This window comes from Pseudorca crassidens, chromosome 13 (assembly GCF_039906515.1).
Source record: "Pseudorca crassidens isolate mPseCra1 chromosome 13, mPseCra1.hap1, whole genome shotgun sequence".
In the NCBI taxonomy this organism is placed as follows: domain Eukaryota; kingdom Metazoa; phylum Chordata; class Mammalia; order Artiodactyla; family Delphinidae; genus Pseudorca; species Pseudorca crassidens.
Window position 1 is genome coordinate 18,371,942 of NC_090308.1, and position 23,479 is coordinate 18,395,420.

The 23,479-nt window shown below is 34.4% G+C and overlaps 1 protein-coding gene, 1 long non-coding RNA gene and 1 pseudogene across 3 annotated transcripts in view; 1 reads left to right on the forward strand and 2 right to left on the reverse strand.

Moving 5' to 3' along the window:
* Nucleotides 1-23,479, forward strand: part of LOC137204464 (uncharacterized) — a 136,917-nt gene that overhangs the window by 46,202 nt on the left and 67,236 nt on the right. The gene's annotated exons all lie outside the window — the stretch shown is intronic.
* ADGB (androglobin) overlaps nt 1-23,479 on the reverse strand; it is a 187,172-nt gene that overhangs the window by 6,350 nt on the left and 157,343 nt on the right. The window contains exons 28-32 of the mRNA XM_067701839.1: nt 20,197-20,393; nt 18,011-18,122; nt 8,939-9,111; nt 4,275-4,451; nt 3,440-3,542 (exon numbers count right to left, since the gene is read on the reverse strand). Coding sequence (XP_067557940.1) covers nt 3,440-3,542; nt 4,275-4,451; nt 8,939-9,111; nt 18,011-18,122; nt 20,197-20,393 — 762 coding nt within the window. The remainder of the gene's footprint in view (nt 1-3,439; nt 3,543-4,274; nt 4,452-8,938; nt 9,112-18,010; nt 18,123-20,196; nt 20,394-23,479) is intronic.
* LOC137205087 (calcium-independent phospholipase A2-gamma-like) lies at nt 6,386-8,053 on the reverse strand (annotated as a pseudogene).

Sequence of the window (23,479 nt, forward strand, 5' to 3'; positions counted from 1 at the left end):
TGGTGGGAGGGGGAGTAAATTTCTTGTTGATGGTGTGTAATTCAACTTATCATATATTGAAATAAAATTGTAATAAATCATACTTAAGAATGCTTTGAAGCATTTTTTGCTTGAGGACAGCAAAAAATTAAAATAAAATTGTAATGTATTAAAATAAAATTGTAATAAAACATACTTAAGTTATATTAAAATAAAAATAAAATATATTAAATAAAACTAATAAAATATTAAAATATAAAATTAAAATATATTAAAATAAAATTGTAATAAAACATACTTAAGAATGCTTTGAAGCATTTTTTGCTTGAGGACAGGCTGCTTTGGCCTCTAGGTCTTCCACCCCTGGTCACTCTTATCTTTCTTCTCTGTTTCCTGACCCCTCCTTATTACCCCAAAATACACCCCAATAATGGGTTAATATCTAAAATATATAAACTGCTCATACGACCCAATATAAAAAAAACAACCAAACAACCTGATTAAAATGTACAGAAGACCTGAATAGACATTTTTCCAAAGAAGACATACAGATGACCAACAGGCACATGAAAAGATGCTCAATATGCTAATCATCAGAGAAATGCAAATCAAAACCACAATGAGGTATCACCTCACACCTGTTGAATGACTATCATCAAAAAGACTACAAATAACAAATGTTGGCAAGGATGTGGAGAAAAGGGAACCCTTGTACACTGCTGGTGGGAATGTGAGTTGGTGAAGCCACTGTGGAAAACAGTCTGGAGGTTCCTTGAAAAACTAAAAATAGAGCTACCATATGATCCAGCAATTCCACTCCTGCATATATATCTGAAGAAAATGAAAACACTATTTCAAAAAGATTCATGCACCCCAATATGCACATGTTCACAGCAGCATTATTTACAATAGCCAAAATATGGAAGCAACCGAAGTGTCCATCAACAGATGAATGGATAAAGAAGATGTGGTGTGTGTGTGTGTGTGTGTGTGTGTGTGTATATATATATATATATATATATATATATATATATATATATAATGGAAAACTTTGTGTTAGAATAGAGATTTTAGAACATTTTAGAAACCAAATATTTAAAATTTGTTACAAAAGATGTAGTATACTATAGATCAAACTTTTTAGTGACAACTGTATATGCGATCTGTGCATTTTTGGTATTCGTAGACACAGAAAACTGTGAAAATATAACTGCTACTTAAAACTATGTGAAAATATAACTGCTACTTAAAAATTTAAAAATAAATTTCCCACTTTTATCTTTAGGTTAAGTATTTAGTAATCAGGTCCTTGAGCAGATTACCAACTCTGATAATCAAAATGAAGACCTGTACACATATTTTTCTATGTTTAACCCTAGCCATCATGTGCTTAACTATCTTTTCCAGAATTTTTATTTTAAGATATGTGTTTATCCTACCAATAAAGGCAATACTTACTGATATTTTCCTTCTGCATGCTCTGCTCACGCTCTTCCTTCCCTGTGGGGGATGATCCTTCACTTTCACTACCTGTTGATTTTGCCAGATCCTTGAAGCCCTTGTTTGTCTGCCACTGCTTCCACAGCATACTCCCTGATAGTACAGTCTCTCTGTTATCTAAACTCATGGAACTCTTTGTATCTGACTCTTTTATGGCACTTGAAGATGTTTCTACTAAATATGATATATGCATTACCGAAAAAACTTGCATTCTATGAAATCACATGCAAAAATAGCGAGACATAGAATACATAAATACGTAAAGCTCAGAAACAGGAAAAATTAATTCATGGTCATAGAGATCAAATAGTTACTTTCAGGAAGGAAAAGGTTGGGAAAGAGAATGAAGAGGACTATTGGGGTGTATTAAGGGTTTTTTATCTTGATCTAAATGGGGTGGCTCCTGAATATACACACATATGAAAATACATCAAGCTGTGCAATTAAGATTTGTACCTTTTTTGCCTGTATGTTACATGATAAGGTCAGCCTTCTCTGAGCTCTGTTCTCCACTAGGCTTTGTCCTTGACTTGTGATGAATCCCAGTTTTAGCCAGGAATCCTGCCGAACTAGTTTATCAAGAATCCCCCTACTCTTGATATCCAATTAAACTCCTCTTCCTCCACACTTGATATTTAATCAAATTTCTCTTCCCTGACGTTTGATACCTAACCAAATTCCTGTAAGTAATTTTTCATCCACTCCCTGCTAGTTAGTTATAAATCCTCACTTGTTTCTGTTGTTTTCAGAGTTGAGTTCAATCTCTCCCCTATTGCAATAGTCATAAATAAAATCTTCTTTGACATTTTTAACGTGTCCAGTGCAATAAATTTCCTTTTACATACAAATTAGCACAACATTTAAAAAATTAATAATAAAATCTAGAGCCTAAAGAAAAAGAACTGTATTCTATTCACCTTTATATTCTATTCACCTTTATATTCCTAACATTACATTAAACTCTACCAATTAGAGGAGTGAGTACTTTAGGAGTTAGAAATATTTCAAATCCCAACTTGGTCACTTTTTAGATGTATGGCATAGGAAGAATAAGGTGACCATCTGAGCTTTGGTCTCTAAATCTACAAAATGGAAATAGTAAGGTCTACCTCATAGTTGCTGTAGGTTAAAGTGAGATAATAAACATAAAGCACTTTGAGCAGTGCCCATCCCAGAATAACAGGATTGGGGTGATATTTATTTTTTATCCCCTTCACATGAAATGTTAAGGGACATTACTTTTATAACAATTATTGAGTTATACTCCTGAAGATGTAAAAGTGGAAAAGCACGATTTGGGATGTGAATGTCTTCAGCCTCCCTGGACAACTCAGCATGGTGATAGATGGAGGTATAGCCAAGTGTTTGTGGGAAGAGCCCTGGGGTGATGGAGAGCTCTGTCTGCATGCTGCCTCTGTCCCTGGGTAGCTTGTGAATTTAGCAAATTACTCTGGGCCTGGGTCCTTACTGGCAAGTTGGAAATAATATTTATATCAGTGAGTTGATGTGAGTATTGGATGAAATAATTAGTATTTTATAGCTCCAGGCCCATGGCAAATTGTTCACTGAAAGTAGTTAGCTTTCTTACTTTGATTCTTATTGCTATTGTTTATTGCTATTGCGATTAGAAAGGTGCCAGATTTATAGTTGTGAGCCTGCCTTCAAGTTCACATACTGCTACCTTCTAATGAGGGTTTCATCTTTTTTTCATCTTATTTCTGGTTTCATCTTTTCTTAAATGGGGAAGATTATATCTACTTGGGGACAAAGTGAACACCTGCTTGGTAAAAAGAAAATGCTTGAGAATCTGTTTTCTTACAAAACTGTCTATAACTTTACAATCCTATAATGAAATAGATTCTGAAATTTTTCTTTTTACCAAGCATGACTTGCTGACTAGCTTTGAAGAGGTGCAAGTAACAGCTCCGTGCTTGGGGCAGCTGGGGTAGAGTTCACTGACCTTCTTCCCCTTCTTTGGTTTGGCTTTCAGACATAGGCACACACTCAGCATCAGGTGTTTTCTTAATGAACCGGCTGAGATAATGGAGACGCGCCTGGGCAGCCTAAAGGACAGACATTATCAACACACATTACAGGCAACACCATCTCAACAGTACTCAAAAGACACAGGAAAATGTGAATGAATACGGCAGTCTGAACCAGACCGGCTCTTATGAATTACCAAAGAAAAACTCCAATTCTGAACCATCCATGATCTTGACAGTGATTTGTGAGAACTAATGAAGAAGTCCTAAAACTCATACGCTGTGCATGCTAGCTTAGATCCAGGTGCTCTTGAACCTTTTTCATCTGCCTCAATAACCCTGAGTTGGGGACATGAAGCAAATATAAATAATAATGTTTCACTATGGCAATGATTCTTATCTAAAATATAGAGAGGAGGAATCATGAGATATGTGTATTCCACAAGGGCAGCACATGATTTTTCTCTATCTAAGCACATGAAAGCACATATTAAACATTTTTATGCTTTCTTAGTTGGGAGTGTTAAGGACAGAGTGTTAATCCCAGATGATGTGAAAGGACAAGGCTACCTACAGTTTGGGCCATAAGTGGCACCATTATGTGCTTTGCTTTTGGAAGTCATCTGGGTATCCGGATAATAACATTTCACTATGTGTTCAAATGTGGTCTTAATATTTAGTTAGTTGATGCCTGACAAAATTCCAGATATTTCCTAAAGGAAAGACTATGTTGTTTCACCAATATGGCTCTTGCTTCAGACCACGCCCAGGAATGAAAGGTAAAAGGACAACTTTTCAAACTCAGGTAACCTTGATCGATCTTCCTGGTTCAGTCATCTCCCAGGCCTGCTTCATGGCTCGGATTTCATCTGCTCGTTCTGTATCTTTTTTCACTTCAAAAAAGTCTGCTTCATTGTATTCAGTGACCAACCTCAAAATCCAGTAGGGTTTATTTGGGTCTTCTTGTTGAGGGTGAGCAGTGGGTATCTGGCAAAGTAAAGTAAAAACCTTGGGGTCAGATGCTTTCCTCCTTTCAAAAGGATCTAGATTTTACCCTATGACCCATAATTTCACTTAGGTATTTAAGCCAAGAGAAAGGAAAACATATATTCACAAAAAGATTTGAAAAGAATATTTATTATAGCCTCATTCTTATTAGCCTAAAAAGGGGAAACAATATAAATATCTGTCAACTGATGAATGGATAAACAAATTGTAGTATGTTCATACATGGACTACTACTTAACATTAAAAAGTAATAAACTATTAATGCATACCACAGTGTGGTTGAATTCCACAGACAGACATTATACAGAAATAAAGAAGTTGAGCACAAAAGAGTACTTCTTGTATGAATCATTTGTATGAAATTCCAGAACAGGCAAAACTTGCCTGGGGGAGAGGTATGGGGATGACAGAATCCACTGCAAAGAGGTTTAAGGGAATTTCTAAGCTTATGGAAATGGTCTATAATCTAAACCTTGATAGAGATGTGGGTTACATGGTGAATTCACTTGTCAAAACTCACTGAATTGCACATTTAAGATTGTTGCATATCACTCTATGCAAATTTCACCTAAAAACTGTAAATAAAAATAATCCTAAATTGCACTTAGGCTCACTCATACCATCTCTTTACAAGAATGAGGGCAAGAATAGTTGATCATTTCCAAGCCTGGATATACTTGATATATATTCATTAGGAAAGTTAACATTTTGCTGTCTTGTAGGATCACTTTCATGGACCTTAGGCTGGGAGCAGATTGACATAGGACTTGAAAATGTCTAGATAAGTGAGGCTTATTGGTAGCAGTCTGTTAAGGAGACGAGCTTGAGTCTGATGAGTTACTAGCATTTTACATAAGACTGAGACAATGTCAGTAATCCATATTACATAACGCAGATGGGGAAGTGGAGATTGGGGGGCCACTGAATAAAGTTTTCACGTGTAGTTTGGTTTTAAGGTTATCAAAAGACCTCCTAGCTTTCTGCAATATTCCCTTAATATTCTGATGAAAATTTAAATCTCACAATTGGATATTCTTTTATTTCTTCCTTCTAAAACACAGTACATAAGCTTTTACCACCTTTTATATTGCTTGATAAGTGAGTTTTTCAGAAACTTCTCTGGGATCAAGTTTTGATTAGGGAAGGGAGCACTATGAAGAACTAAGGGAAGGCCACATGTCTATAAGAATTTATGGATTGAATTTAGCTTATTTGCTTTAAACTTGAATGGTTTTGTTGTTGTTAATGATAGGACTATTTTCTCAGAAAATTCAAATAATTGATTTTATAAACTGGAGTTACATCTAGAAAAGTTAACACACAGCATTATCTTGAAGTTTCAAGGGGAAAAAAGTGGTTGACTGGAACTTCACCTATGTTTTTGAGCAAAACAATGTTGAAAGAAACACATTTTGAATAGAAAATTTTATCTGGCTCTTTCATATTTCAAACGTAATTGTAATTTGACAGAGAGCGTTCCATTTGTCTGCATTTGTTTAGATGATATTACACTAAAAGGCAGTATTTGGACTGTAGAATGTAGCTAGTGAGAACATAAGTAATATAAATTTAAGAAGAAATTAGCTTTTCCATATGAAATAAAATAAAGGATCAAATAAATTCAACATGATTCTGGTGACTAAAGCAAAACTACAAAGTATATTATTATAGTTTTTGGTTTCCTGTTTGGCCCATATGTTAAACTTTCAAACATCAAACAATATAATACTAATAGCTACTAAAACCAACTAGCACAATATTAAGGTTCCTAAAGCTTAGTTCATTTTTAATGTCATAAAAACCCAATTCCCATTTGAATTCTGTAACCAAACATACCTTTTGTGCTTCACAAGATATTCTAAACATTGTCTCTTTCAGGATTCCCTAGAATTCATGAGTATTTGAAAGTTAACTCAAACTGAATCCCACAATTCCTTACTAAATTTGGTGGATCTTCTGAGCAGGCTTTCATTTTGGAGAATATGCATACATTCTTCAAAATTTTGAAAAGAACAGAGGCTTTCACACATGTCAGTTTTTAGTTTCATCCAATCATTAGTTTTCTGAAGAACTTTTTTCTTGACAATATTTTTGCAAGTTTTTAATTTTTTTTCTTCATTTCTTTCTATGTACTTCAACTCTTTTACCTGCAGCGTATGCAGCTTTTCATTTTAACTTTCATCTAGAGGTAAAGATTTTACGCATGGCAAGACTGAATCTAAAAATAGGTGTCAGGAAGTAATATAATAGATCATCAAGTATTATATGGGCTTCTTCTCTATCTGTAGCACTGTTGATAACTTTAGACAGTTCAAGCTTGTGTATGTCACCGTGTTTCTCACATCACTTTCATGATGTCCAATGTCATAGGCACTCTAATGGTATGTCTGGCCAAAGACATTCACACTCATGCATTGCTAATGCTGAGGGGTTATTCGGAAGCAAATCTCCATTGTGATGAAGATCATTTTCCAAATGCACACTTTGCACAGTAGCCTGGAGCAGCAGATATGGCTCTAGTGGCCTTCCACATCTTATACTGACAGCCTCCCAACTGGTAAGAGTTGATTCCAGGAAAATGACCATACTTTCAGAAAACAAAAGTTGTTGGCTCTTTCCCTCTGTTTACCATGGTAATTACTGCAGCTACCTTAGGACTTCTGGGATTTCTTGCTGTTTCTGTCATTGGTGTGTATCCCATTCTATCCTTAAGAATATTTCCCCAAGTTTGTCTTAAAATGCAGGGCTCCAACTCATTTTGACTGTTCCAACAATGATATTTTGTGAAAACACATCTCATCCTAATTTTCGATAAAGTTCCTCACATTCATCCAAGGGCATATGAAACAGCCCCAACATGAAAGCTAATATGGCACCTGTACTTCCACCACAAATGCAGTCAGAGGGCTGGTGAACTGGCTTCTGAGAGAGTTCACCTGATTTCCGCAATGTCTAAAAAGCAACCACACCCCTTGTTCTTCCATCATCAGTTGTGCGAATTAGGATTCCTCTTTCTTCACTGGATTCATGCAACCAAATTAAGGCCAGAATTTCTCTAACTGCAGCCTGAAGAATGCCATCCTTAATTTGTCTCAGTCATAATAAATATGGAATAATTCTTTCATTGGCAGCCACTCCTTTTCCCTCAGGAAATTCTTGAAGATGAAAAGTCAGTTGTTCAACCCTATTAATGCAGAGCTTTGGCTCAGTTGTTCTTAATGCTTGAATAAATGCCCAGGTTCTGTCATCAGTACTCATCCTGGCAATCTTGTCTTGTTGAAGAGATAAACGCTTTTTCTTCTCTCCGTTTTTGTCTTTGCTAATAGTCTGCTCAGTTTTTAACTGCCTCTTCCTGTTCTTTGGACTGAATCATACTTTAATTTGGGAATGTATCCACCATTAACCACCTACACTAAAGTTTGTACACCTTCAGTGGGATGAGAAAGAGAGTTAGCTGTACTTTGTTTAGTAGAAACTAGAAGAACCTCATTTGTCCTCTTCTTCCTTCCTCTGACCTGTATCTGGTACAGCTTGTACTCTTTTGTCTGGACTATTGCAGTGCTTTCTGGTGGTTTTCCCATCTCTTATCTTTTCCCCTTTAATTTCATACCCTTAAAAGTCACCAAGGTATCTGAAATGTAAATCTGATCATGTCAGTACACTTCTTAAAGTCAGTACACTTCTCAAAGTCCCACCTCCCAGCCCTGTGTAGCCTAAGCTGTGATCACAAATGATAGGAAGATTTTGTCCTCACAGGTAATTTGTTTTGAGTTCAGTGTTTTAAAATAACTTGAATTTGAGTATCTTTAGGACTCTGCTTGCACTCCTCAAACTTGCCACCCACATACTCTTCCTTACCCTTAATCATTGGGATTACCTATCTGGTCCTGAAAAAATTTGGACTCAGGACCTCTGGCTTGTAGATAGAGTCTCAGCTTTCTAACCAGGCTTTCTAAAAGGCTCCCCTCCACCTGACCCTTACTTACCCTTCCAGCCTCATACCCCATACCTTAGTGGCTCAAAAACCAAATTGTGTTGGATTTTTGCCTCTGAATGTCTTTGCTCACTGATTCAGTTCAGGACTCCTCTAGGCAGAGGCTGAAATAGGTACCTATCCTTTCTACCCTGTGCATACCATATCTAACATTACAACTCTCTCTTTACTTTCAGTCTCCTCCATTAGACTGTGAGTTCCTTGAAGGTAGGGACTTTATAATATTAATATTAGAAACCCAAGTCCCCAAAACAGTGTCTTACATATTAAAAGCTCAATTAACACTTTTTGACACTAAACTAAGGAAGACTGCTTACAGAAGGTGCCCAAGGAATGTCTTTAAGGTATCTAGATGATTGCTGGAAACAGGGAGATGGAATTTTTCAGGTTTTACTCAAAAGATATGGGAAAATAGGGACCCAATGAATCTAAGTTTATTAAATGACTCCAATAAAAAAAGCATCACACCCACCTGAGGCTCAACGCGAGGCACTTGTTTTTCTTTGGCTATCTTTTCTTTCTCAGAAGACTTTTCTTTGCCTTTCCTTGTTGTTTTGGAAGTTCCTAAAGATTTTTGTCCCTCACTAATAGTGTGGGAATCTGGACTTCCAAAGGTAATTAATTCCTCATGTTTCTCTCCATGTGCTAGAAAAACAAAAAAAGGAAACCAGTGAGTCATGATATAATAATAAAATCATGTCATGTAGGAAAACGGGAAGAAGTCAGAAAAATGGTTAGTCTAAGGCATTTGGATTTTTTTTCTTTTTTTAAACAAGCAGGTGAGCAAACAAGCAGACAGCCCTTTTATAAAGATCTGTGTGACTCTCTTTTATACAATTGAGAAATAATTCACATACTATAAACTTCTCATTGAAATGTATAAATCATGGTTTTGGTTTATTCATAAGGTTATATAATGATCATTACTATCTAATTTGTTTCTGATCTGGATGCTCTCAGTTCATTTTCTTGCCTAATTGCCTTGGCTAGTATCTCCAGTACAATATTGAATTGATTATTCTCTGCTTTAATATTTATTATTCCCTTCTTTCTGCCTACTTTGGGTTTACTTCTTTTCTTTCTTTTCCAGTTTTCTAGTTTTTTAAGGTGGAATATTAAGTTATTGATTTGAGATCTTTGTTCATTTTAAATGTAAGAATTTATAGCTATAAAGTTCCCTCTTAGTACTGCTTTCATTGTATCTCATAAGTTTTGGTATGTTGTTAGTTGTTTTTCATTCATCTCTAAGTATTTTTAAATTTCCCTTATGGTGCACTTTATTTCTTCATGTGGATACAAGTTACTGCATAGTGTCCTTTGATTTCAGCCTGAACGATTTCCTTCAGTATTTCTCATAGGGCAAGTTTGTCAGTGACAAATTTTTTCAGTTTTTGTTTTTCTGGGAATGAGGCTTTGAAAGAGATTCAGTTCCATTTTCCTGTACCAGGAATACAGGCTGTTAGTTTTTAAGGTTACTGCTGGCTGGAGACCAGGGGATGGGACTGGGGCAAGTAAAAATGTCATAAAGCTTACTGTTCTTAAAGAGATATGGCTGTTTTTCTTGAATAAAGCCTTTGTTAATTTCCAGAATTCTGAAAAGTTGATTCTGATCATCTCTGCCAGTTTTTTCATTGTTTTTATGGAGGAGTAAATTTTTGGAGTCCTTTTTCCTGCTATTTCCATTGGTGTCCTCCTGGATTTCTCTTCTTATTTGAAGCTTCTGAGTTATCTCTGCATGCTGTTTGCCTGGGGCAGAGTCCTGAGAGAACGGAGAACTCACATAGGCCAGGTCTCTCACAGCTGCCTGGAGACCTTGTCATAAGAGCATGAAATATCAAAAAACTCTGTGGAGTATGTGAGATTCCATACTAAACAGCTCAGCTCTTGAGTGTGATGAGTAGGCAAAGAAAAAAGTGGACTGATTTAACTTGTGAGCAGAAAAGTGAAAATAATGAGACCACAGAATGAAAATAAGGTTAAGAGTAAGAATGAGGCACAAGGGTAGAAATGATGAGCCATAGAAACTGAATCAAGAGAAAAAGAAAGAAGAAAAGAAGACAAAGATTTTTATAGGAAGCCACACAGTAAAATCACCTTTTATCAGAAACCCAGGATAGAATGTAGAGAGGCTGCAAAGGACATATTTTCTCTTTGGTTCTTTGATATCCTTTGTTAACCAAAAACTTTGAGGTTGAAGAAACACTATTTGCACAGAAATGGAAGCCCATTTATTTCAGCACCGCTTCCCTGCAGAGGCTCCTCATGCTGTCTCTGCTATATAGAGATGGTGCAGTACCAGCTCTTCATCTTGCCCAATATGAGGTGACTGGGCTTCGACCAGTCTCAGTGGCCACAGCTACCACCTCACTTAAATCCAGGTCCCAGAGATCTCAATGCCAGCAAAATCAGGAGTTAACTACAGTTTAGAGATCTATCTGTGGCCAATGCTACATAATAGTACCTCATAAAAACCGGAGTAGAAGAATTCATTCTTTTTATCTTGTGCAGCCAGACAACTGTGTTACCAGTTATGCTATGCTTACTGTAAAGCAGCAGTTCACAAATTTGATGAATGTATGAATCACTAGGGAGTCTGGAAAATGTAGGTCTTGAAGCCCAAACCCCAGAGAGTCCAACCCCTTAGAGTTTGATATGGGGCCCAGGAATGTACAGCTTTAAAAACTATCTCAGGTGGTTCTGATTCATACTTAGAGAAACACTGCTTTAAGAAATGTATACAGTTTTCCCTTTCCTTGGAAGCAAATGTTGCAAGGGGATGGGCGGAAGGGAAGAATACCAGTGAATTAGAGTTCAGTGAAGCTGAAGGTTCCTTTACAAGAGTGGTTTTCACACTTTAGCCTGTGTCAGAACCACCTGAAGGGCTTGTTAAGAAACAGATTTCTGGACCCCACCCCCCAAAGTTTCTGATTTGGAAGGTATGAGGCGGAGCCCCCAAATTTGCTTTCTAACAAGTACCCAGGTAGTTCTGAGGCTGCTGGTCCAAGGACTGCACTTAGAGAAACACGGGTTTACATTTAGGAGGGTATAATTACCTTTTCCCAATATGAAGGATTTCGCTTTATGTTCTATTATTTTTTCTAACAAATACCCAAGTATTGGGAGAGCAAATGATATTTGTTGAATCCCTACGATGTTCTTTCTCTTTTAATTCTCAAAGAATCCCAGCAGGGTAGGTTCAGAGAGTTTATGTAATTTACTCAGACTCTCCCAACTGATAAATTGAATCAGCATTCAAGTAACAGTTCAAAGGACATGTCAGTCCCTTTCAAAATCGGAGTCTTGTAAGTCACCCCATCAGCAAAGTAAAACAGTAATTGCGAAGAATCCAGATCTTATTTCACTTGGTGCCAGTTATTGGCTGCTTTCAAAGTGGGCACAGAGCAACTGCACAACCGCAAGTGGACTGTAAGCACCGTGATTTTACAAGGGGGCAGCTTGCCTTTCTGCCAACAATCCCAGCCTGCTGAGAAGTGTTGTGCTAGGGAAAATCCTTTGGTCAAATAATCAAAAGACTTAGAAGTGAATCCTGGATCAGCCACTGTAGGTTAACTTTGGCAGGTTTATTGTATTCATAAAACTTGAAACCTAAGACTGTGCCACAGGCTTTAAAAAAATCAATAAAAAACATTTAAAATAGGATCTTACCTAGTATCATACACCCCAGGTTTTTAAGATGTTAACAGATGTCAGATGAAATGGAATCTCAAGCTGCTCCATTAGGTATTTCTGGTGCTTTCTTTTTCTCACTACCCATAATTCTTAGTGTTTGAGTCATACATTTAGGCATGTTTGATTCCACTCAAATTAACATACTCTAATATTCAAGTTTACATATGTGAACATTTACTAGAGTGTGAGGCACACAGTAGGTGTATACCATCCTCTTTCTTTACATTATTAATATATACAGTAAAATAATTTCCATATTATTTAATGGCTTACAATATGGTAACTTTTTCTTCCAGGAATTACAAGTTCAACAAAGGTGAGGATATCATTACATACTTCATTTTAAATTCCTAATTTCACCTAGTGTAGGGCTGAACTCATAGTATGTATTCATTATCAGATTGCCTAAGTTTAATATATAAAGCTTTATAGGGAATCTGTATATGTTGGGAGCATATATGTCAGTAAGATGCAAGAATAAATACCCTAGTAGGTCAAAATTGTGAAAAATGTGACCCTGCTTTGCATAGTCATGTAATTAGGAGAATTACAGAAATATAATTTTGATTTTATGATTAAAATTCAGTGCTTAGATTTATATATCCAGAAACTAAAAGTGGTTGGGATTTGAACATTAATATAATTTCTCAACTAGAAAACTTGTTTACAACAAAGTATACATTTACCAACTACAATCACACTTGGTAAATGTAAACAGAAACGCCATGTATATATGAATATATAAATATATATAGTAAATATATATAGTATCTACAATGCTTGGTTTCTTCAAATACTCTGAACTGGATACACCATGCATGTATTGTGCCTAAGAAAAAGCAATAATATAATATTTATTAGAGTTCAGGAAATAATGTTATAATCCTGCTAACAAAGTTAGCAGTGGGACTTGAAACCAAACACTTTTGAGAATGATAAAGTTTAATGCGAATAGATTAGAACTTCAAGTATGCAGGCCAGCAATATAAACAAAAGGACTCAAAATAACAAGACCGCTAATTATGTATAAAGGCAGATGATATCACTAAGTATTACCTGCTCAAGATTCTCCATTTTCTATTTTCTTAAGTGAAAGTAAGCAATTTTTACTGAAACTTAAGTATTGAAATATACTAAAGGTGGCACTGTTGCTTCATGTTAACCAGAGGCCAAACTTCCTAAAATTTTATAATAGAAATAGCCTAGGTTGTACCATGTTTCAGGCCTTATATTTTATCATGAGTTATAAAGATGTAAAATTTTGAAAAAAATTAAATTATATATTTTAAAAAATTATATATTTTATTTCTCATAATAAATGTTTCAGGCCTTATATTTTATCATGAGTTATAAAGATGTAAAATTTTGAAAAAAATTAAATTATATATTTTAAAAAATTATGTATTTTATTTCTCATATAAATTAAATCAGTAAATAGGGCAACATTTCCATTTAATCTACATAAAATTTTAAATTGGGTCATCAATGTACAAATAAAAAAACACTTGACCAATTTATGTTTGATATATTTTAAATTGAAAAGCAAGCTAAGTGAATAATTTTAAGACATTAATAACTTAATTTCTCTAAAATATATCACACTCTTAAGGTTAAAGTTTGTAGGTTATGAGTTGTAAATATAATTGACAAGTGGAAGTGGGCATATTGATATGTTTTAATTTAAACAAATTGGCTAACTAAAAAAACATATTTATAAACATGAAATTAGAGAAGGATTATTCTGAATTCAAAAGCCACTTAACTTTCAAACAGATTGAAACATATTCTTTCAAATAGATAATTTTCCTGGTTCATTTTAAATACAATTCAATCCTGAATTGCTTTTCTACTTTCAGCAAAAAATGTATTAGGTGACACAAGGTGTCATTTAATTTTAGCAGCTGATCATTCACACATAAACTTGTCAAATGTGATGTCAAAAAAGAAGACATATAATTATTCCTAAAGACTTATTTTCTAGTTGGAATACACAATAATGATAAAGCCGTTTTCTGAAGTGCTACTAGGTTCTAGGAACTTTATATATATTATCTTGAATCTTCCAAACAACTTTGAAATAGAGGAGTTATTATATAATATAGGGGTTATTCTAATTTTGCAGGTGATAACCCAGTTTCAGGTAGTGGAATGTACAGTAGTTAGCCACTCTACTGTATTTCTCCACTTAATGTTAACTTCCTTTTAAAAACTTAATTCATATTATTAATTTTGTACCATAATCAAGATCTACATTTTACATTACTCTAGTTCATAAATTATACTACCGTGTTCCGTTACTGAAAATCCATCTGTGTCGGACAATTTGAACTTGAGAAACGTACATTACATTCCCAGGACTTATTTATCATGTAAATGGAAGTTTGTGCCTTTTGAGCACTTTTACTCAATTTCTATGTCCCGCAGCCACCTCTCTGGCAGCCACCAATCTGTTCAATGTTTCTATGAGTTCCATTATTTCAGATTCCACATGTAAGTGAGATCATACAGCATTTGTCTTCTCTGTCTGACTTATTTTCTCTTATCGTAACGTCCTCAAGCTTCATTCATGTTGTTGTGAAAGACAGGTTTTTCTTCTTTTTATGGCTGAATAATATTCCATTGTGCATACCTACCACAATTTCTTTACCCATTCATCAATCAATGGACACTTGGGCTGTTTGCATGTCTTGGCTATTGTAAATAATGCTGCAATGAACATGTAGGTGCAGATATCTCTTGGAGATAATGTTTTCATTTCCTTAGGATATATACCCAGAAGTGCATTTGCTAGATCATATGGCAGTTATAGTTTTAATTTTTTGAGGAAACTTCATCCTCCATCCATAATGGCTGCACCAATATACATTTCTACTAACAGTGTACAAAGTGTTCCCCATTCTCCATATTCTTGCCAGTACCTGCTACCTCTTATCTTTTTGATAATAGCCATCCTAACAAATGTGAGGTAAAATCTCATTGTGGTTCTGAATTACATTTCCCTAATGTTTAGTGATGTTGAGCATCTTTTTGTGTGTCTGTTGGCCATCCGTATGTATTCCTTGGAAAAATGTCTATTCAGGTCCTCTGCCCATTTTTTAATTGGATTGTTTCTCCTTTTGATATTGAATTGTATGAATTCTTTATATATATTGGATATTAACCTTTTATCAGATATATGGTTTGCAAATATTTTTTCCCATTCCATAACTTGCTTTTAATTTTATTGATGGTTTCCTTTGCTGTGCAGAAGCTTTTTAGTTTGATGTAGTCCTACTTGTTTATTTTTGCTTTTGTTGCTTATACTTTTGGTATCGATACCAAAAAATTATCATTAAGACTGATGTCAAGGATTTTATCCCCTATGTTTTCTTCTAGTTTGTAGTTATATACAAATTTTAGGATTTTACTTTTTCTGTGAAAAATGCCACTGTAATTTTGATAGAGACGACATTGAATGTACACATGTCTGTGGGTAGTACAAACATTAAAAAAATATATTGGATTAGAAGCCAGACCTTCAGGCAGTAGCTTTTAAAGTATGCAAATAGACCTTTCAGGGAAAAACTGGGAGATGGGCAGTTCTGTCTGCTGTCTCTGCACTGAGCCCTGGAGGCCAGAGCATCCTTGGAAGCCTACTAAGAACTATTTGCTATATAGTCTTATGGGTCTTGGTGGACAAAACCCCATTGGCCTTTAGAGCTAGGTGTTTTGGGTGCCAGTCACTCATGTGGAAATTTTAATAGCTGGAGCACTAGACATTCAGTCCAAACCCTTTGCTTTGGGTGTTGTGAGTTCCCTTCCAATTGTATGTCACTATGCTGGGTGTGGGGTTTATGGCGAGAGTATATCTCAACCTTTACGATACGTTTTGGTGTGAGTTTTTCCATTTGCCTGATGTGTAGGAGGTAATCAGCTGTGTATCTGTTTCTATGGGAGGAGGTAAATTCAGGAGCATCCTATGTCACCATCTTAAACCAGAATTCAGTTTTCAACTCTTTTGTGTAAATACTAAAGAGCACAGTTACTGGTTACATAGTGTCAATGAAAAATTAATTAGTTGATCTAAGAAAGAAATGGAAAAGTTTTTCGAGTCAAATTGAGGATTATAACCCAGGAACAGCATTTCAGAAAGCTCTGAAAACTGTTCCACCCATTAGAAGTCAAGGCATAGTTATATAAGGTTTTTGAGACAGAGGGCTGTACATTAAATGATGAATTATTGACAGTTTACACAATCCAGATCTAAGTGTCATCTTGTCCCCTTACAAGATCAAGAAGGAATGTTATCCTTTAGGAGTTGTCTTGTTGATGCCAGGAGAATGTTGCTTTTTATGGTTGAGAAGGTATTTCTGCTGATGGGGGAGGTTTGGTAGATGTATAATGCAGATGCACAATGCACAGTAGAGGGGAGAGAGGAGACCAAAGGGCAGAGAACATTTTTTATGTTCACATATTTCTTGTCATGCCATACAATGTGAATTTTATTTCACAACAGTAAATGCATTTTTAGTTTCATAAGAAACCATGCACCTCATTGTTCACTGCAGCACTATTTACAATAGCCAGGTCATGGAAGCAACTTAAATGTCCATCGACAGAGGAATGGTTAAAGAAGATGTGGCACATATATACAATGGAATATTACTCAACCATAAAAAAGAATGAAATAATGCCATTTGCAGTGACATGGATGGACCTAGATATTGTCATACTGAGTGAAGTAAGTCAGACAAAGATCATATGATATTGCTTATATGTGGAATCTAAAAAAATGATACAAATGAACCTATTTGCAAAACAGAAATAGAGTCACAGATATAGAAAACAAACTTATGGTTACCAAAGGGGAAAGGGGGTGGGGGTGGGGTAAATTGAGGGTTGGGAATTAACATATACACACTAGTATAGATAAAATAGATCATCAACAAAGACCTACCTACTGGATAGCACAGGGAACTCTACTCAAAACTCTGTAATGACCTATATGGGAATAGAATCTAAAAAAGAGTGGATATATGTATATGTATAACATTCACTTTGCTGTACAGCAGAAACTAACACACATTGTAAATCAACTATACTCCAATAAAAATTAATTAAAAGAAAAGAAACCTTGAAACTTGTCTTCCAACTTGGCTGTACCATTTTGTATTCCCGCTATCAATGTATGAGAATTCCTGTTGCTCTGTATCCTCACCAGCTTTTGGTGTTGTAGTATGCTCTTTTGTATTGTATAGTTTTATTTTAAAAATAATGTACATATGTTAATTTTTATGATTAGGCAATCTTGCTTAAAATTTGAAAAGAATATACATTGAAAATACTCATTCCTTCAGATTTAATTATTATACTGCATAATGTGATATAGTGCTTAGGAGTAGAGGCTATTTCAAATTTTTTTTTTAGTCTAAAGCATCAAACTATCATTTCCTTCTCAGGAATATTAAGAGTAGTTTACATTTTAAAAAATAAACCTGAATCTTCTTTCAGTAGGAGATTCTCCTTCTTTTAAATATTTTTAAAAACTTATCTTTAAAGTTATACTTTCCCCAAAACTTGGACAAACATAATTTTATAACTAGAAAAGTTTCCTGTACCTTTGTTAGATAATCATCTAGTAATTTTTACTAACTGGACAAATTTGTTTAAACTAGCCCTAAACAATCATATATTTTTGGTTTTTATAAACCAAACAGCAAGATTTTGAAACATGTAATCAATTAACAGAACAGGAAATGCCACTGGATTAAAGTACAAATTGTAAGCAATAAGGTTTTAATAATTACATGATAAATTTATTGTTAAATATTTCTAGAAGATATAAAACACATGAATAACATTTAGGGTGACATACCTTTGTTATCATTTTTCTCTAAGTCTTTTTGTGCTTGAACAAACATCAGTTGACTTTCAGTGAGAGGCCAACTGTTATACAACACCAAACACTGTATAATATACTTGTATACCTAGGAAATAAAATGCAATAAACAATAAAAATAAACATAGGATTTTAGGCACATAATAAATGCATATTTTCTGGATCATATAATAATACTTTAATTAGATACTGTCAGATGTTCTCCAAAATTCTATAATACCACAGTCTATAAAAGTTTATCCTCACAACCCCACGAATACTTACCATCATATATTCTAGTATTTATAACTTTTGCATTCATGTTTATAAATGAAATTTACTTATTTTACTTTTGCTACTTATCGGTTTTGGAATCAGAATTATATTAATCTCTTAGAAAGGATTGGAAGGTTTGTATTTTTTTTCTGTTTTCTAGAACAATTTACTCCTCAAAAGTCTGTTAGATCTATCCTGTAAAGCAGTTAGGCCTATAGCTTTTTGGAAAGGTAAAACTTTGATTATCATTTCAGTTTTATTATTCTTATTTATTCTTATTATTTTACATTTTCTTTTTTTTTTACTGGAGCAGGTATGCCATTCCTCCCCCAACTCCAGGAATTTTACATTTGAAACAATTTTTGTCAGTTTTAAATTGCTAGTATAGAGTTGTATATAATACTTAAACTTTTTTTAAAACCTGTTGTTTGCATTTATACCTCTATCCTAATTTTTTGTTCTGTATTTGATTTATTTATATTTTCTTTCTTTTTTTCTTACTTGATTAGTCTTACAAGAAGCATGTTTACTTTATTAATCATAAGAAAGCATAGGTTTTATTAATTTTCCTAAATTTTATTCCCTATTTCATTAATTTCTACTCTCATTTTTATTAAAACTTTTTCTTATTTTTGAGTTATTCTTTTACTCTTTTTCTAACCTTTTGTTTTAATAGCTTAGTTCATTTGTTTAATCATTCATACTTTCTGACGAATTAATCTGAAAGTCAACATTCCACTGAATGCTACTTTAGATGTGGCTTACAAATTTTGATTTGTAGTTTTTTATTTTTATGGAGTCCTTTGTATTTAATAGTTTCTTTTTTAATGATTTTTTTAAACTAAAGAATTATTTAGTATATTTCACTGTGTTTTCACATTTATGGGATTTTAAGCAGTTAATTACTAATTACTGTTGCATTATGTTCAGATAACATTTACACAGTATAGTTTGGTTTTTATTGAGGCTTCCTGTGTGTTCTATGAAAAAGTATATTCTCTTTTATTAGGTGGAGTGTTCTATATAGATATCTAAAAGATTAAGCTTCTACTTAATACTTCATATCCTAATGATCAAATATATTGTTTTTCAGCTTGATCTACTTGTTTCTGAAAGATATGTGTTAAAATATTCAACTCAATTGTTAACTTATTTTTCTCTACAGCTCTAATAGTTTTGCTTTTTATTTATTGAGTCTAGGCAGTGAGGTGCCCATATGTCAGTTATGGTCATACTGCTTTATTTTTCCTTTTATTTTTATATAATATCCCCCATGAATCCTATGTATTGAGATATTAAAATATCATCACAGCTCTCTTTTGGTTGAAGTTTAAACTTTCTGTGCTATTTTGTTTAAAAGTGTCACCTTTAGACTACTTACAGTTGGATCTTATTTTTTATCTAACGTTAAAATTTTATCCTTCTAATTGATTAATAATCCATTTGCATTTATTTTAATTACTGCCATATTAGGATTTATTTTTGGCATTTTGTTTTTATTTCTTTTAATTAGTTAATTTATTTTCTTGGTTTTCAATGGATAAATCATGTTTTCTTTTGCTGCCTTAAATTATATGCATTGTCCTTTATATCTTCAATTTAAGGCACATGCAAGTATGTTTTTCTTAATATATGAACTTTTCCAAAGTCTCATAACCACTAACTCATATATAATGTAAGATAATAACATCTACATTATAGGGTTAGTATAAAAATTAAATTTGCCACATATTTTAAAATCTTGGCACAGAGAAAATTTTCAATAATTCTTCAATTCTGGTTATACACTAGTGGCACTACTTATAAAAAGTATTATACATGAACAATTTTTAGGAAAATAATTGTTGCAGTTTACGTTAAATTTTTATGAGCAGTACCATTAAATAGTTCTTTTAAATGTAAATTACCTGCTGTGGTGTGCTAGCATTTTCTTCTATAGTGGGTACAGAGATAGTTTCCTCATCCAAAATATGCTGACCAGTGTCTACTATTGCACTTCCAGGTCTTTTATAGGATTTATGACCTCCTGGGACAGATTTCTTCTTAACGTAAAATTCTTGCTCTTTCTTGAATGAAGCATGAGTTGAAAGAACTTGCTTGCTAGCTGAATATGAGAAATATTAGGATTAAGTTAAGATATGTGGAATGCATAGTTATTACTGACTGTGTTATTTAGTTATATCCTTATAGAACACTCAAAGGGACAGGTCAATTTGTTTTGTTTTAATGAGATAAAAACCAACATCACTGGCTTCTTGAAAATATTCTGGTCTTAAAGAAACTTAGTGTAATGGTATATGACTTGCATAGAGCAATGCATATTCTGAGCCACCACTGATTGATAAAAGATTATACAACAATTCAACAATTTCTCATTCATTCTGTGCCGCTCGAATGACAATAAGCTAATACCACACACTCTGACTTCTTCAGCGTTTAATACTATGTGTGTGTATGTTACTGTAATTTTTAATTTTTACAGTCAGTATTTCTTAATTAACAGATAATATAAATACCATTGGAAGGGATACAAATAGATATGTGCTGGATGTTAATTAATTCATCAAACATGTATTGAGGAAACATAAGTGAAGCACACAGGGAAATTTGGATTCCAACCATGACAGAATAATGGGCATTGGATTTATTTTTATACCATAAAAATGATAAATTTGGACAAAATGCATAAAACAACTGCTTTAAGCCGGAGGACAATAGACAGCCCAGGACTGTGATCCTTGAGAGAAGGGCAATATTCAAGATGATCTCTCCACTTTCCCACATTTCTGCCCGTGAAGATCTTCTCACCCATGGCACAGGGAAATAGAGTTCAAACAGTGAACAGCTGTGTTGTCAGATTTAGGAAGCAAAGATTGGAATTTGAGGCTCCTGAGACAATTAGAATTTGTGAGGCAGGGTACCAGAAAGCAGGCATCGGAGCAGCAAAGGAACTCACAAATATGCATAGGGGTCTACTTGAGTCTTTAGCTGAATTTTAAACTTCGTTTGTACAAATACCTAACGATGCCTGGTAGACATTACTGGAAGATTGTGAGTTTAATGGAGATTCTGAAGGTTGCAGTGTTGAGTTGAGAGACATTGGAGTTCTGCCAAAATGAAGAAAATTTAATGAAAACACAGAGCATTCAGCTGAAACTCAAGAAAGGGTATTCTTTAGAGCTACCCTAGCCCTGGAGTAATGGAAACTCTAGACCTGACTTAAGAAAGCTTAGAACAAAAAGTTTTGATAGGATTAAGCTAAACTGTCAGTAAACTGTCTGCCAGAACAAAATTCAACACTCTTTTGATGAAGACAGCATAATCTAGAGTCTTGGTAACGTAGCAAATACAATGGACAGTGCACAATGTAACCAACAGAAAAAAGTCAATAGAAATACCCTTAGAGCTGACACAGATGTTGGACTTAGCAAACAAGGACTTTAAATAGTGATTAAAAATGTGTTTAAGGATTTAAGGGAAAAGGTTGACATAATGAAAGAACAAATGGTGAATATTAACAGAGAAATGAACTATATAAAAAATAAAAAGAAATTCTAGAGTTGACTATAACTGAAATGAGACATTCCTGGATGGACTTAAACATTGTCAAATTTAGAAGAAAAGATTAGTAAACTTGAAAAAAAGCAATAGAGATGATCTAAATGGAAGCAAAGAATAAAGAAAAAAAACTGAACAGAGCCTAAGTGACCTATGGTACAATGCTGTAGTGGGTGGAATAGTGACCCCCCCCCAAAGACATATGTCCACCTAGAACCTCAGTATGTAACCTCATTTGACAAAAGGGTGTTTGCAGCTATAATTAAGGTAAGGATTCCACCATGAGATCAACCTGGATTAAAGAGGACCCTAGATCCTATGATGAGCATCCTTAAAAGAGAAAAGGAGAAGACACAGATACACAGAATGAAAGTCATGTGAAGACAGGGGCAGACATTGGCACAGATATGCTCTCACAAGCCAAGAAATGCCAGGAGCCAACAATGGTTAGAAGAGGCAAGGAAGGATTCTCTCATAGAGGCTTTGATGGAGATATGGCTCTGATAACACCTTGATTTTGGACTTCTGCCTTCCAGAACTGTGAGAGAATACATCTTTGTTGTTTCAAGCCACCCAGTGTGTGGTAAATTGCTACAGCAGCCCTAGTAAATGAATATAGCTATCAAATGATAAAATTTATGTGTATTCTTAGTCCTAAATGGACTCAGTTCTCCGCTCCTCCAAATTCTTATTTCATATTGAAAAGGAATATCCTTGGGCTGCAATGACAACTCAAACACTGTTTCCAGGGTCAATAAGAGAGAAGAAAAAGAGCCCTGCCTTGTTTGCATTTATTTTAGAAAGGAAAAAAAGGAAAAGTATCAATATTAGACAGAAAATAGGTAAAAGACAGTTCTTTTTAGTAATTTGCTTATATACTTGAGATAATCAGCATAAACAATATTGGGAAAAATGAGAGATCAGGAAGAGTACCAGCCACCAAATAGTTAGGTAAAGGTCAGCTAGAAGATATAATAAATTTTAAAACAAAACATGATGACAGAATTCAGAAAAAGCATATTTATCAAAATAAATGTAAATGGAGGGGCTTCCCTGGTGGCGCAGTTGTTGAGAATCTGCCTGCTAATGCAGGGGACATGGGTTCGAGCCCTGGTCTGGGAGGATCCCATATGCCACAGAGCAACTAGGCCTGTGAGCCACAACTACTGAGCCTGCGCGTCTGGAGCCTGTGCTCCACAACAAGAGAGGCCGCGATAGAGGCCCGTGCACTGCGATGAAGAATGGCCTCCGCTTGCCACAACTAGAGAAAGCCCTTGCACAGAAACGAAGACTCAACACAGCAAAAAAACTCCTACCCCCAACATCTTCTAAAAAAAAAAAAAAAAGAGAAAAATGTAAATGGATTATATTACTCTATTTCAGAGACTAGAGTCTTTGATTGAGTGGAAAAAAATACCCATTTATAACAGAAAGGTTGAAAAACTAAATGTATGAACCAAAATGAACATGCAAATGATAACAAATGGAAGAACAAGTGTTAATGTCAGACAATCTATTAAAGTTGAAAAAAGACTGCTTTACATTCATTTTAAAAATACAACATATCAATAAATATAAAGCAAATGTAGAACTTTATGCAACTAGCAATGTAATATAGAAATATGTAAAATG